This window comes from Loxodonta africana, chromosome 7 (genome assembly GCF_030014295.1).
Source record: "Loxodonta africana isolate mLoxAfr1 chromosome 7, mLoxAfr1.hap2, whole genome shotgun sequence".
In the NCBI taxonomy this organism is placed as follows: domain Eukaryota; kingdom Metazoa; phylum Chordata; class Mammalia; order Proboscidea; family Elephantidae; genus Loxodonta; species Loxodonta africana.
Genome location: NC_087348.1, coordinates 72,026,031 through 72,044,660, shown reverse-complemented (window position 1 = coordinate 72,044,660; position 18,630 = coordinate 72,026,031). Strand labels below are relative to the sequence as shown.

The 18,630-nt window shown below is 42.2% G+C and overlaps 1 protein-coding gene across 1 annotated transcript in view; it reads right to left on the bottom strand.

Moving 5' to 3' along the window:
- Positions 1 to 18,630, bottom strand: part of GALNT18 (polypeptide N-acetylgalactosaminyltransferase 18) — a 396,475-nt gene that overhangs the window by 45,911 nt on the left and 331,934 nt on the right. The window contains exon 9 of the mRNA XM_003412001.3: positions 4,947 to 5,042. Coding sequence (XP_003412049.1) covers positions 4,947 to 5,042 — 96 coding nt within the window. The remainder of the gene's footprint in view (positions 1 to 4,946; positions 5,043 to 18,630) is intronic.

The window sequence follows — 18,630 nt, the reverse complement described above, 5'->3', positions numbered from 1 at the left end:
TAATTCTCATAATGACTCTGCCAGGTAGGCACTACTACAATCTCTATTTGTAAGTAAGGAAATTGAGGCACAAGGAAGTTAAGAAACCTACCAAGGAACCTGTGATGGTTAAGGTTGTGTGTCAACTTGGCTGTGCCATGATTCTCAGTGGTTTGGCAGTTCTGATATAATTTGGCAGTTATGTAATGATGTAACCAACTCCATGATGAGACCTGCTGAGCAGTCAATCAGTTGAAAGGGAGTTTCCTTGGGGATGTGGCCTGCCTCCGATATATAAGTGAATGTTTCAGCAAGGCTCTTGCCCTTGAACCTGAAACTGGCTTGTAATCACCTGACCTCTGGCTCTTGGGACTTGAGCTAGCAGCTTACCTGCTGATCTTGGGATTCTTCAACCTCCACAGCCTGTGATCTGGCAGCCTGCTGTCTTACCTGCTGATCTTGGATTTGTCAGCCCCTGCAGCTTTGTGAGTTAGGAGAAGCTTACAGTCTGACACCTGACCCATGGACTTGGGACTTGCCAGCCTCTACAACCACATGAGCCATTTCCTGGAGATAAACTAATCTCTCTCTCTACATATACATATATATATGTATACACATGCTTCTCTGGTTTTGCTTCTCTAGAGAACTCAGCCTAAGACAGAACCCTATTGGTTTCGCTGGGATTTGAGCCCAAGTAGTCTTGTTCTTGTCCCTGGGTTGTGTAAATGTTTGATGTACTCAGCTGCTAACCAAAAAGTGGAGGTTTGAGTCCACCTAGAGGTGCCTTGGAAGAAAGGCCTGTGATCTACTTTTCAAAAATCAGCCACTGAAAACCTTATTGGGCATAGTTCTACCCTGACACACATGGGGTCACCATAAGTCCGAACTGACTCCACCGTAACCAGTTAACTGGTAGTCTGGTTCTTAACCACTACATACTGCTTCATCCCTTGCCTTTCAACATTTTTAGGTTTTCTATTAAGTGTGATGCTTAGAGAATAATATGTGATGTCCATAGCAGAGACCAGAAAGATTGTCATCTTGGGATGGTAGCTAATCCCCAGACAGCAATGTGAGTCACCACACTCTCGCCTGGAGTTGTGCAGGGAACAACATGCACAATTGCATGTGGCGCTCCTGTGTGCATAAGTGTACCTTGCTGGGTTCCCCTTGGCCTCTGTGGCCATGGTAACAAGAAAGATTTTGGTGATCGCTGCCAGGAGCGGGGGAAAACATCCCTGAAGATGCATGTTTGAGAAGTCTGATTGGGACCAAGCCTATAACTGTCCACACTCTCCTTCTGAGATGTACCCTGACCTTGTCCTTAGGTAACGTATCCCTGAATACCTCTTTTCCCATCCTTTCCATGAGCCAATGAAGTGCTTGAGGACTGGCATATGTTTTTGGTAAGCTTTTTAGCCAGAAACTCTGCCTCCTTACCCTGCACCCATTCCTGGTGGACGGATGAACTCACATCATCACCTTCAGAGAAACCAAGGGCATAGAACTCCAGGATGACGCAGACTTCTGCATCTCCTAGCTCACTGGGCAGGCCAGGCTCAACAAATTATGGCCATACCCCCGCCTCCCTCTTCTGGGAAATGTGTCTGGATCTGAGGCTGGTGCCAAACTTCTTTACCCCAGGCACTGATGGCTGTATATCTTAGTGTATATACAGTGGCTATACTTGTGGGAAAGGGCGACTGGGAATCAATGCTCCTATAAGTCCCACTTGCAGAGTGTCCCTGTAGCTTTGGGGATGGGTAATAGGGACCTGAGTCTTCAAGATTTCCTGCAGCTCCACATTAAGAAGCTGATTTTCAAAGCATCAAGGGAAGTAGCTCCCGGAATTCTTGGCAAGCACAGCACAAACTCAAAGCTTCCCAGGCCAAGTGGATTTCATAGCACAGGGACTGGAAGTAAACAGGCTGTTAGCTGGAAGATCTGGGCCTAGAGATGGCCCAGTCCAGCTTCCCCATTTTGCAGATAAGACAGGTCCAGATAAAATTAATCAATGGTGACAGATATTAGAATAGTCATTAGCTTTGGATGGGAGTATTGAGGAGGAACAAGGAAGCTCACTGGGATGAGGGCATATTTCTCTATCTTGATCTGGGTGGTGATTATAGAGTTTTATACAAATGTAGAAATTCACTGAGCTGTACTCTTAAGATTTGTGTACTTTACTTTAAAATTCTATCCCAATAAAAGTAAAACAAAACAATTGCCTAGGGAGGGTTAAGGTGACATTGCAAACATATGGGAAGACCAAGCCTAGGACTCCTGACTCCTGATGGCCAGTTCACTGCCCTTCCCCTACTCTACTGCATTTCTGCTGTCATAGCAACTCAGTGATGCACAACAGGCCGTGGTAGGTTTTGATCAGAGAAGGAACCCATGGCAAATGAGGCATGAGATGAAAGCAAATCAGTCCAGTGTGGTCTGGTGCGGGAGCCTTGAGAATGCTCACACTGAGCAAGAACTGGGCTTAATGAGCAGTAATAATATTATTACAGCAATAATAATGCTAACATTTATTGGGCACTTACTAGGTACCAGGCACTATTTTAAATGCCTTACATATATTTAATCCTTACCACAACCTATATATTATGCCACTATTAATCCTCACTTTGCAATAAGAAAACAGGCCCAGGTTTATAAACCTGAGCAAGGTTTCATAACTAGAATGCATCAAAGCTGGGATTTGGACCCAGGCAATCTGGCTCCAGAATCCATGTTCTTAACCACAACACCAAAAAAACCAAATCCAAACCCACTGCCATCGAGTCAATTCTGACTCATAGTGACTCTATAGGACAGAGTAGAACTGCCCCATAGAGTTTCCAAGGAGCGCCTGGTGGATTTGAATAGGCTCATATTGAATCATTTGCAGCTGGTGGAGGACTGGCAGTCTCTGCTCAGGCTGACACCCACCATCCCAGAGAAGAATCTTTGGTCCAGTGGCCAGATAAGTACCCAACCCTGCAGATCTCCATTGAGATTTGTCAAAAGTAAATTTACCTGGCATCTCCTGGGTCATAAGTATTAGGAGGCAGAGAGGGAATTTACAAAAACACCAAAGCTCTTGTGACTTGGCCATCTTGGTCCACACTCAAGGACAACATGGGTGTGCTCTGGGCTGAAACACTAGATGCCCAATAGCAGTGATAATCAGAGAAATACAAATTAATGCAATTTAATGCAAATTAAAACCACAATGTAATGCCACTATCTTACCATGCTGTACAATGGCTATAATTAAGAAGACAGACAATAATACCAAGTGTTGACAAGGATGTGGAGCAACTGGACTTCTAATATACTGTTGGTGGGAGTGAAAATTGGTACAATTGCTCTGGAAAACTGTTTAGACAGTGTCTAGTAAAGCTAAACAATTGACTCAATTCTATGCCCACATAAGTACCCGATAGAAATGAGTGTACATATGCACAAAAAGACATGAGCAAAGATGTTCACAGCAGTGAACATAATAGTCCCACACTGTTAACAGTACAAATGTCCATCAATGGTACAATAGATAATGAATTCTGGCATATTCATAAAATGGAATCCTACATAGTAATGAAAATGAACAAACTACAACTCATAAACATAATGGAAGAAAGAAGCCAAAGTGAGTATATCCCATATACTACTTATATAAAGCTCAAAATCAGGCAATAGTGTTTTTTTCTTTATCTGAGTCCTGGTTAAATGAGTGTGCTTCCTCTGTGAAAATTCACTAAGTTGTATGCTTATAATTTGTGTATTTTCTCTATGGATGTGATGCTTCGAAGCCCTGGTGGTACAGTGTTTGAGCGTTCAACTGCTAACCAAAAAGGTCGGCAGTTGGAATCCACCAGCCGCTCCTTGGAAACCCTATGGATCAGTTCTCCTCTGCCCTATAGAGTCACTATGAGTTGGAATCGACTCAATAGCAACAGGTAATCGATGGGTATGGGATACTTCAATAAAACATTTACATAAAAATGGTCACCGATTTGGAAATGTCACAGCATTATAATAATAAAGAATGAATGGCTATAGTATAATTTGTTGACCTGCAACTGATGTCACAGAAGCTCAGTCCACAAAAAGATGAGGTATAGAGATCACAATGGACAATCACCTGGAAGTCTTAGCATTCTTACCCAAGGTAATACAAACAGCATCATGTTCTTTAGTCATGTGTTTAGGCAGGTAACAACACTTAAACACTAAATTGCATCCATATTCATACCTTATATATAAAAAAAATGTATTTTTTATCATTGTGTATTTCTGGAGTTAAGTCAACTCTGAAAATATTGTTAATTCAGAACAAGTCAGTCTATGGCATTCTAGGTCAATGGTTGTTGTCCACTGCACTTTGTTGAAAAGACCATTTCTCTTACCTGCGTCTGGCACCCTCTTTGGGTATAGGAGACCTAGACTATGAATGTGGAATTTTTCATGGTAACTTATTTTCTTGGTAGCTGCCCCTCATTCTCCATCAGAAGAAGGTCAAAAGAGTTGGAAAGGAGTCCCAAAGCTATAAAGTTAGGCCCCAGCTATGAACTATAAAAAGGCAGAGCCTGAGAGCTCCTGAAATATACTCTGAAGGGGTTTTTAGGCTATCTGAGTGCTTGGGGAACCATTGGATTCCTCCTTCTAGAAAAGGATACGGCTGCCAGAACCAAGACAATGATTTACCCATAACATCCCCAAAGGAGGTATTTCTCTTTAGAAATTATCGCCCTTCCTTCTGCCCCATCCCATCCTGGCATCCGAGCATCCACTCCCCCAGCCTATTTCCAAGGGAAGCAGGTACAACTATCCTCATTTGTTCATGAGGACACCTCCTAATGAACAACCCTTTGGTTCCTGGCCCCAGAGTAGCCATGACAGAGCTAAGCCACCCTTCCCTACGCCAGACACACCCATGAACACACCCTGGCAAGGGGCTCTCTTAGAGGACTTACCTGGGGCGTCATCCCATGGCAGATGTACACGATGGGAACATTCTCTGAGTCTGGCCCCTGATCAAGACACAAATCAGTCTTCAAGGAATTCTGCAGCTGAAGACCAAAGCAGAGATGGCCATGCCAAAGAGAAAGAAACAGAGAAAGCAAATGCATTAAATCAGGAGAAACAAGCACTCCACTGAGACAGACTCTGTTTTTATAATCAACCCAATGCCCCTTGAATACTATGGAAAGCAACAAGCAGCAGCTTTTGCCTTGCCTTAAGGAGATGGGGGAGGACTGGCCTTCTTTGAAGGAGAAACATTCACATCTAGTTAAACAGCAAACTATGTTTTGAGAGCAGAGATAATCGGGATAAAAATAAAACATGCACACGCATACACATACGTAAGATGGTGCTAGACTCTTAACTCCCTCTATTTCCACAGGCGTGGCATGATGGCCTTCAGTGACCCCTGGAAATAAGTCCAACTCGGAGTCAGGCAAAGAGTGTAATATTTAGCTGTTTTCAGGTCTGGGACATCCTCTGTGATCAAGCCCTCTCTGCCTCCTGCAGATCCAGCAGTGGTTTGGCCATTGGCAGGTAAGTCGTCTCCAGAATGGGAGGTCTAGTGGGAGAATAAGAGAGGAGGTATTCCTTACCCTCCCCTACAGCCCATGGACCCATAGTCCTGGCAATCAACAGAACACGTCTGGGTAAGAGTGCCAATATGCAACTTCCCCTTCTGACTTAAGTTCACTCTTAGCCCTTGGAAAAGGAAGCCTATATAGTCCACATGGCCCTGCTCACCAGTCAGCTGAGTGGACCAGGATGGGCACCCATCCACAGTTTACACTAAGTTATTAATTGACTTTTTCTCCCTGTCTCCCCTCTATCCTTCCCTCTCTGGAATTTGACCATCTTATCACTTTCTCATCTTGTCTTTGGAGTCTAAATGAAAGAACTAGAGGCTGTGGTCAATGGGTGGTGGTTATTAGAACTGTGAAATCACTTATATTGGAGGTGAGGACCCATTGAATCATGTGCAAGAAGAGAAGCCACTTGTGAGCAGGACGCAGACTTAGAAACAAGTGAGATCATTATGGCCCAGCTGCGGCTCCAGTGGCTTCCCAGCTCGAGGATTCTCATCCGGCCATACTTCAGTTCCCGCATCCACAGAGAGCCTAGGGTACCTACCTTTTACCCTCCTTAACCTGAGCCAGCCGCAATGCATTTCTCTCCTTAGCAATCAAAAGAGCTTTGTTTAGAACAGGGGGCTGGGGAAAAGGGAAGACAAGAGCAATGGACCGCAGGTGGGTCATCTACCTGGAGGAAGGCCATAGACAGAGACAGTGGCTGAGCTTTTGTGGTTCTGATGTCCTGTGGCAGGAGTGGAATGAACTAGGGCTTGGAAGCGATTTGTTGTGGCTTGAACCCTGCTGAGAATTTGCATTTCTAACAAGTTTCCTGCTGAGAATTTGCATTTCTAAAAAGTTCCTAGGAAATTATACAGCAAGTATCACCTGGGGATCTTGTTAAACTGTAGATTCTGAATCAGTATATCTGGGGAACTTGTTAGAAATGTAAATTCTCAGCAAGGGTTCAAACTGGGGCCGCTTTGAAGCCTGGAATTAACTCAATTAAGGGGTATGAAATGGAACAGATAACCAGGGGCACACACGCACCCTATGCGTACCCTGCTCTGGACAGGGAACAAGGAACAGAGTCAAATTCTTCTTTCCTCTACTGGGTGACAGCAGCCCCAAACTTGCAGTCAGTTTAGAGATTCTAAGATGATCTCCCCAGGCAGGGGCCCCAGATGCATCTATGCCACAAATCTTCCATTGTAACTGACTGGTGGCTCGCCTGTGTGGGAAGACCACATGTAATCACACTCTGGACTTCTGCTGAGGGTGGTGTCACACCTGAAGCCAAGCATGGTAGTCCATTAGTGAGATCTGCTGTTATTGCGAAGAAAAAGGGCCAGAGGGTCCTGATGTCAGGCTTGACTTTCCCCTGGGTTCTTAAACCTTGGCTCCGGGTGAGGGGGTGGGTGACTTTTGATGAGTGCCCCCTGGCTCTATGTTACCTTTCTCCTATTAAGTGGGTGGCCTATTGAAGTGGTTGAGACAGATAGGCTGGAATGGAATTCTGGCTTCAGCTGTGTGGTCTTCGGCACAGCAACATAACGCCTTTCTGTTTTCTTCTCTCTAAAATAGGGGTACTCACAGGGCCAAACTCATAGGGTTGTTATGAGGACTGAGTGAAGCAATACTTACAGGGCCTGGCAAATAGCAAACCAGCAATAATTGTTAGCTGCTATTATGACTAAAAAAAAAAATTTTTTTTTTATTATGACTTCTATAACCTTCCTGAGAGCCATTTGAGGAAACTGGCTTTATGAGTGCATCTATGTGCCAGGTACCTGGTGAAGTACATCCCATGTGTTATCTCAACTAATCCTCAAAATAACCCAGCCAGGGCGGGGCCAAGATGATGGACTAGGTAGACGCTACCCTGGATCCCTCTTGCAACAAGACTCGGAAAAACAAGTGAATCGATCACATACATAACAATCTACGAACCCTGAACAACAAACACAGATTTAGAGACAGAAAACAAACAAATACGGGGAGGCAGTGACTGTTTTCGGAGCCTGGAACCAGCGTCCCAGTCAGCAGATTTTCTGGAAAAACAAGTTTCCCAGTGATGGCTCGGAGACAGCAGTCGATATCAAACCACATAAAGAAGCAGACCATGACAGCTTCTACAACCCCTCAAACAAAAGAATCAAAATCTTTCCCAAATGAAGATACAATCCTGGAATTATCAGATACAGAATATAAAAAACTAATTTACAGAATGCTTCAAGACATCAGAAACGAAATAAGGCAAACTGCAGAAAAAGCCAAGGAACAAATTGATAAAACAGTTGAAGAACTCAAAAAGATTATTCAAGAACATACTGGAAAAATTAATAAGTTGCAAGAATCCAGAGAGAGACAGCATGTAGAAATACAAAAGATTAACAATAAAATTACAGAATTAGACAACGCAATAGGAAGTCAGAGGAGCAGACGCGAGCAATTAGAATGCAGAGTGGGAAATCTGGAGGACCAGGGAATTAACACCAACATAGCGGAAAAAAAATCAGATAAAAGAATTAAAAAAAATGAAGAAACCCTAAGAATCATGTGGGACTCTATCAAGAAGGATAACTTGCGTGTGATTGGAGTCCCAGAACAGGGAGGGAGGACAGAACACACAGAGAAAATAGTTGAAGATCTGCTGACAGAAAACTTCCCTGACATGAAAGACGAAAGGATATCTATCCAAGATGCTCATCGAACCCCATTTAAGATTGATCCAAAAAGAAAAACACCAAGACTTATTATCATCAAACTTGCCAAAACCAAAGATAAAGAGAAAATTTTAAAAGCAGCCAGAGAGAAAAGAAAGGTCTCCTTCAAGGGGGAATCAATAAGAGTAAGTTCAGACTACTCAGCAGAAACCATGCAGGCAAGAAGGGAATGGGACGACATATACAGAGCACTGAAGGAGAAAAACTGCCAGCCAAGGATCATATATCCAGCAAAACTCTCTCTGAAATATGAAAGCTAAATTAAGATATTTACAGATAAACACAAGTTTAGAGAATTTGCAAAAACCAAACCAAAGCTACAAGAAATACTAAAGGATATTGTTTGGTCAGAAAACCAATAATATCAGATACCAGCACAACACAAGGTCACAAAACAGAACATCCTGATATCAACTCAAATAGGGAAATCACAAAAACAAATTAAGATTAATTAAAAAAAAAAAAATGCTCATAACAGGGAATCACTGAAGTCAATATGTAAAAGATCACAATAATCAAAAAGAGGGACTAAATACAGGAGGCATAGAACTGCCATATGGAGAGCGATACAAGACGATATAGAACAATACAAGATAGGTTTTTACTTAGAAAAATAGGGGTAAATATTAAGGTAACCACAAAGAGGTATAACAACTCCATAACTCAAGATAAAAGCCAAGAAAAATGTAACGACTCAACAAACATAAAGTCAAACACTATGAAAATGAGGATCTCACAATTTACCGAGAAAAACATCTCAGCACAAAAAAGTATGTGGAAAAATGAAATTGTCAACAACACACAAAAAGGCATCAAAATGACAACACTAAACACTTATTTATCTCTAATTACGCTGAATGTAAATGGACTAAATGCACCAATAAAGAGACAGAGTCTCGGACTGGATAAAGAAACATGATCCGTCTATATGCTGCCTACAAGAGACACACCTTAGACTTAGAGACACAAACAAACTAAAACTCAAAGGATGGAAAAAAATATATCAAGCAAACAATCAGCAAAAAAGAAGAGGAGTAGCAATATTAATTTCTGACAAAATAGACTTTAGACTTAAATCCACCACAAAGGATAAAAAAGGACAGTACATAATGATAAAAGGGACAATTGATCAGGAAGAAATAACCATATTAAATATTTATGCACCCAATGACAGGGCTCCAAGATACATAAATCAAATTTTAACAGAATTGAAAAGTGAGATAGACACCTCCACAATTATAGTAGGAGACTTCAACACACCACTTTCGGAGAAGGACAGGACATCCAGTAAGAAGCTCAGTAGAGACACGGAAGATCTAATTACAACAATCAACCAACTTGACCTCATTGACTTATAAAGAACTCTCCACCCAAATGCTGCAAAGTATACTTTTTTTTCTAGCGCACATGGAACATTCTCTAGAATAGACCACATATTAGGTCATAAAACAAACCTTTGCAGAATCCAAAACATCGAAATATTACAAAGCATCTTCTCAGACCACAAGGCAATAAAACTAGAAATCAATAACAGAAAAACTAGGGAAAAGAAATCAAATACTTGGAAACTGAACAATACCCTCCTGAAAAAAGACTGGGTTATACAAGACATCAAGGAGGGAATAAGGAAATTCATAGAATGCAACAAGAATGAAAATACTTCCTATCAAAACCTCTGGGACACAGCAAAAGCAGTGCTCAGAGGCCAATTTATATTGATAAATGCACACATACAAAAAGAAGAAAGAGCCAAAATCAGAGAACTGTCCCTACAACTTGAACAAATAGAAACTGAGCAACAAAAGAATCCATCAGGCACCAGAAGAAAAAAAATAATAAAAATTAGAGCTGAACTAAATGAATTAGAGAACAGAAAAACAACTGAAAGAATTAACAAAGCCAAAAGCTGGTTCTTTGAAAAAATTAACAAAATTGATAAACCATTGGCTAGACTGACTAAAGAAATACAGGAAAGGAAACAAATAACCCGAATAAGAAACGAGAAGGGCCACATCACAACAGACCCAACTGAAATTAAAAGATTCATATCAGATTATTAGGAAAAATTGCACTCTAACAAATTTGCAAACCTAGAAGAAATGGATGAATTCCTGGAAAAACACTACCTACCTAAGCTAACACATTCAGAAGTAGAACAACTAAATAGACTCATAACAAAAAAAGAGATTGAAACGGTAATCAAAAAACTCCCAACAAAAAAAAGCCCTGGCCCGGATGGCTTCACTGCAGAGTTCTACCAAACTTTCAGAGAAGAGTTAACACCACTACTACTAAAGGTATTTCAAAGCATAGAAAATGACGGAATACTACCTAACTCATTCTATGAAGCCACCATCTCCCTGATACCAAAACCAGGTAAAGACATTACAAAAAAAGAAAATTACAGACCTATATCCCTCATGAACATAGATGCAAAAATCCTCAACAAAATTCTAGCCAATAGAATTCAACAACATATCAAAAAAATAATTCACCACGATCAAGTGGGATTTATACCAGGTATGCAAGGCTGGTTTAATATTAGAAAAACCATTAATGTAACCCACGACATAAATAAAACAAAAGACAAAAACCACATGATCTTATCAATTGATGCAGAAAAGGCATTTGACAAAGTCCAACACCCATTTATGATAAAAACTCTTACCAAAATAGGAATTGAAGGAAAATTCCTCAACATAATAAAGGGCATCTATGCAAAGCCAACAGCCAACATCACTCTAAATGGAGAGAACCTGAAAGCATTTCCCTTGAGAACGGGAACCAGACAAGGTTGCCCTTTATCACCGCTCTTATTCAACATCGTGCTAGAAGTCCTAGCCAGGGAAATTAGGCTAGACAAAGAAATAAAGGGCATCCGGATTGGCAAGGAGGAACTAAAATTATCTTTATTTGCAGATGACATGATCTTATACACAGAAAACCCTAAGAAATCCTCCAGAAAACTACTGAAACTAATAGAAGAGTTTGGAAGAGTCTCAGGTTATAAGATAAACATACAAAAATCACTTGGATTCCTCTACATCAACAAAAAGAACATCGAAGAGGAAATAACCAAATCAATACCATTCACAGTAGCCCCCATGAAGATAAAATACTTAGGAATAAATCTTACCAAGGATGTAAAAGACCTATACAAAGAAAACTACAAAGCTCTACTACAAGAAATTCAAAAGGACATACTTAAGTGGAAAAACATACCTTGCTCATGGATAGGAAGACTTAACATAGTAAAAATGTCTATTCTACCAAAAGCCATCTATACATACAATGCTCTTCCGATCCAAATTCCAATGTCATTTTTTAAGGTGATAGAGAAACAAATCACCAACTTCATATGGAAGGGAAAGAAGCCTCGGATAAGCAAAGCATTACTGAAAAAGAAGAAGAAAGTGGGAGGCCTCACTCTACCTGATTTCAGAACCTATTATACAGCCACAGTAGTCAAAACAGCCTGGTACTGGTACAACAGGCACATAGACCAATGGAACAGAATTGAGAACCCAGATATAAATCCACCCACATATGAGCAGCTGATATTTGACAAAGGCCCAGTGTCAGTTAATTGGGGAAAAGATAGTCTTTTTAACAAATGGTGCTGGCATACCTGGATATCCATTTGCAAAAAAATGAAACAGGACCCATACCTCACACCAAGCACAAAAACTAACTCCAAGTGGATCAAAGACCTAAACATAAAGACTAAAACGATAAAGATCATGGGAGAAAAAATAGGGACAACCCTAGGAGCGCTAATACAAGGCATAAACAGAATACAAAACATTACCAAAAATGACGAAGAGAAACCAGATAACTGGGAGCTGCTAAAAATCAAACACCTATGCTCATCTAAAGACTTCACCAAAAGAGTAAAAAGACCACCTACAGACTGGGAATGAATTTTCAGCTATGACATCTCCCACCAGCGCCTGATCTCTAAAATCTATACGATTCTGTCAAAACTGAACCACAAAAAGACAAACAACCCAATCAAGAAGTGGGCAAAGGATATGAACACACACTTAACTAAAGAAGATATTCAGGCAGCTAACAGATACATGAGAAAATGCTCTTGATCGCAAATTAAAACCACGATGAGATTCCATCTCACTCCAACAAGGCTGGCATTAATCCAAAAAACACAAAATAATAAATGTTGGAGAGGCTGCAGAGAGATTGGAACTCTTGTACACTGCTGGTGGGAATGTAAAATGGTACAACCACTTTGGAAATCTATCTGGCGTTATCTTAAACAGTTAGAAATAGAACTACCATACAACCCAGAAATCCCACTCCTCGGAATATACCCTAGAGAAACAAGAGCCTTCACACAAACAGATATATGCACACCCATGTTTATTGCAGCTCTGTTTACAATAGCAAAAAGCTGGAAGCAACCAAGGTGTCCAGCAACGGATGAATGGGTAAATAAATTGTGGTATATTCACACAATGGAATACTACGCATCGATAAAGAACAGTGACGAATCTGTGAAACATTTCATAACATGGAGGAACCTGGAAGGCATTATGCTGAGCGAAATCAGTCAGAGGCAAAAGGACAAATATTGTATAAGACCACTATTATAAGATCTTGAGAAATAGTATAAACTGAGAAGAACACATACTTTTGTGGTTACGAGGGGGGGAGGGAGGGTGTTTTTTACTGATTAATTAGTAGATAAGAACTGCTTTAGGTGAAGGGAAGGACAACACTCAATACATGGAAGGTCAGCTCAATCGGACTGGACCAAAAGCAAAGAAGTTTCCGGGATAAAATGAATGCTTCAAAGGTCAGCGAAGCAAGGGCGGGGGTTTGGGAACCATGGTTTGCGGGGACTTCTAAGTCAATTGGCAAAATAATTCTATTATGAAAACATTCTGCATCCCACTTTGAAATGTGGCGTCTGGGGTCTTAAATGCTAACAAGCGGCCATCTAAGATGCATCAATTGGTCTCAACCCACCTGGAGCAAAGAAGAATGAAGACCACCAAGGTCACACGACAACTAAGAGCCCAAGAGACAGAAAGGGCCACATGAACCAGAGACCTACATCATCCTGAGACCAGAAGAACTAGTTGGTGCCTGGCCACAATCGATGACTGTCCTGACAGGGAGCACAATAGAGAACCCCTGAGGGAGCAGGAGATCAGTGGGATGCAGACCCCAAATTCTCATAAGAAGACCATACTTAATGGTCTGACTGTGACTAGAGGAATCCTGGTGGTCATGGTCCCCAAACCTTCTGTTGGCACAGGACAGGAACCATCCCCGAAGACAACTCATCAGACATGAAAGGGACTGGACAGTGGGTAGGAGAGAGATGCTGATGAAGAGTGAGCCAATTATATCAGGTGGACACTTGAGACTGTGTTGGCATCTCCTGTGTGGAGGGGAGATAGGAGGGCAGAGAGGGTTAGAAACTGGCAAAAGTGTCACGAAAGGAGAGACTGGAAGGGCTGACTCATTAGGGGGAGAGCAAGTGGGAGTATGGAGTAAGATGTATATAAACTTATATGTGACAGACTGACTTGATTTGTAAACGTTCACTTGAAGCTCAATAAAAGTTAAAAAAATAAATAAATAAATAACCCAGCTAGCTGGGTAATAATCTCTCTCTGAAGGATGAAGGAACTGTGATGTAATAACAGGCTTCATCTCACCTCCCCATTTGTAAGTTCTTCCCACTGTGGGGATGCTTCTCTGTGCTGCTTTGGTCTCTCTTTGCTGGACTAAATCCTCCTCTTCGTTAGGGCCTTAGCTTATCTTCACTTTGGAAGCCTTTCTTGACCTAAGCCTGGGTGTGAGACCTGCTTTATGCTTCACCAGCACCCTCCATTTCCCTTTTTATAGCACTTTAAAAAAAGAAAAACACCAAACCGGTTTCCATCAAGTTGATTCTGGCTTACAGTAACTCCATGGGTATCAGAGCAGAACGTAGCTCCATCGGGTTTTCAATGGCTGATTTTTTAGAGGTAGATTGCCAAGCCTTTCTTTTTATATATATTATATATATAATTTTATTTATTTTGTTGTTGTCATTGAGAATATATACGGCAAAACATACACCAATTCAATAGTTTCTACATGTACCATTTAGTGACATGGATTACATTCTTTGCGTTGTGCAACCATTCTCATCCAAATTTTCTGAGTTGTCCCTCCCTTGTTAACATAAACTAACTGCCCTCTAAGGTTCCTATTTAATATTTCAAGTTGCTGTTATCAATTTGATTACCATATAGATAGTTCTTAAAAGAGCATAATGCTGAGAGTAAATTTTTTTTTACTAGTTAAAGCTAAACTATTTTGTTTTTTTAATAATTTTTATTGTGCTTTAACTGAAAGTTTACAAATCAAGTCAGCCTCTCTCACAAAAACCCATATACATTTTGCTACACACTCCCAGTTACTCTCCCCCTAATGAGACAGCCTGCTCTCTTCCCTTCACTCTCTCTTTTCGTGTCCATTTCGCCAGCTTCTAACCCCTCCACCCTCTCATCTCCCCTCCAGGCAGGAGATGCCAACATAGTCTCAAGTGTCCACCTGATCCAAGAAGCTCACTCCTCACCAGCATCCCTCTCCAACCCATTGTCCAGTCCAGTCCATGTCTGCTCTTGTTTGGTTTTAAGAAAACTTCAGGGGACATTTTTGGTTTAAGTTTAAAGATTATCTCAGGGCAATATTTTCCGGTGTTCATCTAACCATCACGGCTCCAGGAGGTCTGGAGTCCATGATAATTGGGAATTCTGTTCTGCATTTCCCCCTTTTTAATCAGGGTTTGCCTATGCAATTTTTGGTCAAAATGTTCAGTAATAGTAGCTGGGCACCAGCCAGTTCTTTTGGTCTCATGGCAAAGGAGGCAGTTGTTCATGGAGGCAGATAGGGAGACATGCTGGGATGGAATTCTGGCTTCAGCTGTGTGGTCTTGGGCAAAGCAACATAAGTCCTTTCTGTTTGCTTCTCTCTAATATAGGGGTAATTACAGTGCCAACCTTGTTCAACTGTTCAGTTGGTCAGGGAGGCAGTTAGCCATACATTTCACATCCTTCTAATTCTGACTCTCCCTCTTCTTCTGTTGTTCCAGGCAAAAAGAGACCACTTGTGCCTTAGATGGCTGCTTGCAAGCTCCTAAGACCCTAGGCACTATGTATTGAACCAGAAGGTTGAACAGAAGTACTGAACATGTTACTAGGCCAATTCTTTTGAGGCACCTCTGGTTGAACTTGGACTACCAATCTTTAGGTTAGCAGCTGAGTGCATTAGCTGTTTACACCACTGAGGGACTCCACTGTAGCACTTAGCATATTACATTCTTGTTGCTTCTTCACTTGCCTGCCTCCCTGTTAGTCACCAGACTGCATCTTCAAAGTCTTCCTCACTGTCTATCATACAGCGAATCTGGTACACAGTTGTTGTTGGGTGCTGTCAAGCCAGTTCCAACTTATAGCAACTCCATGTCACAAAGTAGAACTTCCTGTAGGGTCTTCTTGGCTGTAATCTTTACGGAAGCAGATTGCCAGGTCTTTCTCCCACAGGGCTACTGGGTGGGTTCAAACTGCCAACCTTTTGGTTAGCAACCGAACGTTTAACTGTTGTGCCACCGGGCACACAGAAGACCGTAAATACTTCTTGAATAAATGAATAAGTGAAGAAAGTGAACAAATGAATGGCACTCCCAAGGTTTCACAGTGGGACAAGTGGCAGAGCTGGAGTCCATCTGACTCTAAATCCAAAGTTCTTTCCATCACACAAATTGTAAAAGATGCCATCTAAAACGGTATTACTAGGACAATCAAGGTTTTGCAAATTGTCAAGGTTATACAGTGAAGAAGTGGCAAAGCTAACATTTAGAAGCCAAGCATGTCTGCCTCCAGGTGCTGCCCTGTTTGTACTGCCAGCACCAGGGCTGGGATTACTCCAAAGCTACCCATTTCCCAGGCATGCAGCTTAGTGACTCTGGGGGCATGCATGCTCACACAATGGGGCTCACCGGCCCTTCTGCCTGCAGGAATCATTCGTGGGGTGTATTAATGGATTAATGGGCTGGCTATAGACTTGACATTGGCCTGACTGTGAGTGCCAGCAGAAGTTATTTGATGATTGGAGAAATGGAGTTTGGGCATGAGTTGGAAAGCAAAAAGAAAAAAACTCTGCACCTGAATACATTTTAGGTCTCTTCATTTCAGAATAAAGATAATCATCAGGCAGAAAGATTCCGACACAGTAAATCTCTTGCCTCTTGTGGCTGCATCCTGCTTCACCATCTTAACCTGATTGCCCCCATTAAGAGGTCATTAGGCTTCTCACAAACAAGCATATCTCTGCTCACATAAGAGCCCAGCCTGTGGAGGAGGGCATGAGGGAGCAGAGGCTGGACAGGATACAGGCAGGGGTGTGAACAGTGGCTGGCAGATGAGTGTGCAGGGGATCAGAGACCTCCACCAGCCCCAGGGATCGCTACATGGCTGAGGCACGTGGGATGATGCGTGCCTGGCTTTTCTGCATGACACAGCAAAAACAGCCCCAGCTATGGACTCAGACAGATCTAGAACACAACTCCCTATCTGCCAGTTATTATTTGATCAATCAGAGGTTTCTGAGTGTGGCATCAAGGGGGCTACATAGTAAATCTGCTGCACATGTACATACGATGACACCCTTTTGCTTGGAGGATAAGAACGCCTTTAGCCAAGACCCAGAATTGCAATGGTCGCATGTACACACTCCACGGTTACTGTTCCCTGTCTCTCTGGGTGAGTTTGGCTAATCCTATTCCTCTATAGCTGACAGCATGGTGGAGAACACGAGTCCAAAAGTTTGCTGTGGCTCACAGAAGTGTGGCTCCAGAAGTCTGGAATCCATGAGAATTGGAAATTCTGTTCTGCATTTTCCCCCCTTTGATCAGGATTTGCCTATGGAAGTTTTGGTCAAATTGTTCAGTAACAGTAGCTGAGCACCAGCCAGTTCTTCTGGTCTCATGGCAAAGGAGGCAGTTGTTCAGGGAGGCAGAGAGGGAGACAGATAGGCTGGGTTGGAATTCTGGCTTCAGCTATGTAGTCTTGGGCAAAGCAGCATAACTCCTTTCTGTTTTCTTCTCTCTAAAATAGGGGTAATCACAGTGCCAACCCTGTTCAGTTGTTCAGGGAGGCAGTTAGCCACACATTTCATATCCTTCTTCTAATCCTGACTCTCCTTCCTCTGTTGTTCTTGAGCCATGGCAGCATAACTATCCTTTTCAGAGTGGGTCCAAGTCTGGTCATGCAGCACACACAGCATGCTATGGGACACTGTAGGGGGATCAGTAGAAGCTGTGTCCTCAGGATGCTTCTGGGGAGATAGATGGGGTTGATGGGCACCTCTCAGGCTAGCGTGTTACCATGGTGATGACAGGATCTGGAGCCTCAGAGAACAGCTAGGCAGCACCAGCTGAGTATTTTCTGACGTACGAATCAAACCACCCTGAGAAGGGGAGAGGCAAGAGGCCCCTGGGCAGTTCTCTCAGAACGTGTCAACCATGCCACATATACTCTGGTGGGAGGATATAACTTCCTCCTACAGGTTGGCCTCTCGGACAACAGAGGCCCTGGGGGTTCACGGATCCTGACTCTGTCTCTTTAGAATCTCAGGATGTTAGAGTTTGGAGGCCCAAAAAAACATGGAGTCCAATGTCTCAGCAAAGAATCCTTTGCCTTCTAGGCCATTGCTCTCCCCTTACATTCCCTGCTGAGGCAGGCCTTGAACAGAGTTCTGACCACAGGTCATCAGGGGAAGAGGCCTTAGTTCTTCCTCTAAGTTTTCATCCTGGAATATTGAAAAAGATCTCAGGAGATACACTCCAAAGAAAGGAATCAGTGTTATACAGGAAGCTGGTGTTTTAGACTCAGTTTCACTGTTTATCAGCTATGGATGGTGCAAACGGTTAGGCACTTGGCTATTAACCAAATGGTTGGAAGTTCGAATATACTCAGAGAGGTCTTGGAAGAAAGGCCTGGAAATCTACTTCCGAAAGATCATCCATTGAAAACTCCACAGAGCATAGCTCTGTTCTGACACCATGGGGTCACCGTAAGTCAGAATCAACTCAACAGCAACTATGTTTTGTTTTGTTTTTAACATGGGCAAGTCAATTTGCCTGTTTCCCTGTCTGTAAAAGGGAATGATACAGGGAACCCCAGACAGCAGTTTTGAGGACTTAATTATCAGCAAAAAAACACTTCGTGTGTTAAGACTGTGAGTCAACCAAAATCAGGAGAGGTATCAAAAAATCAATCAGCTATCATTTAAAATACCTTAAGAGTTGTATGGTCTTAGGAATA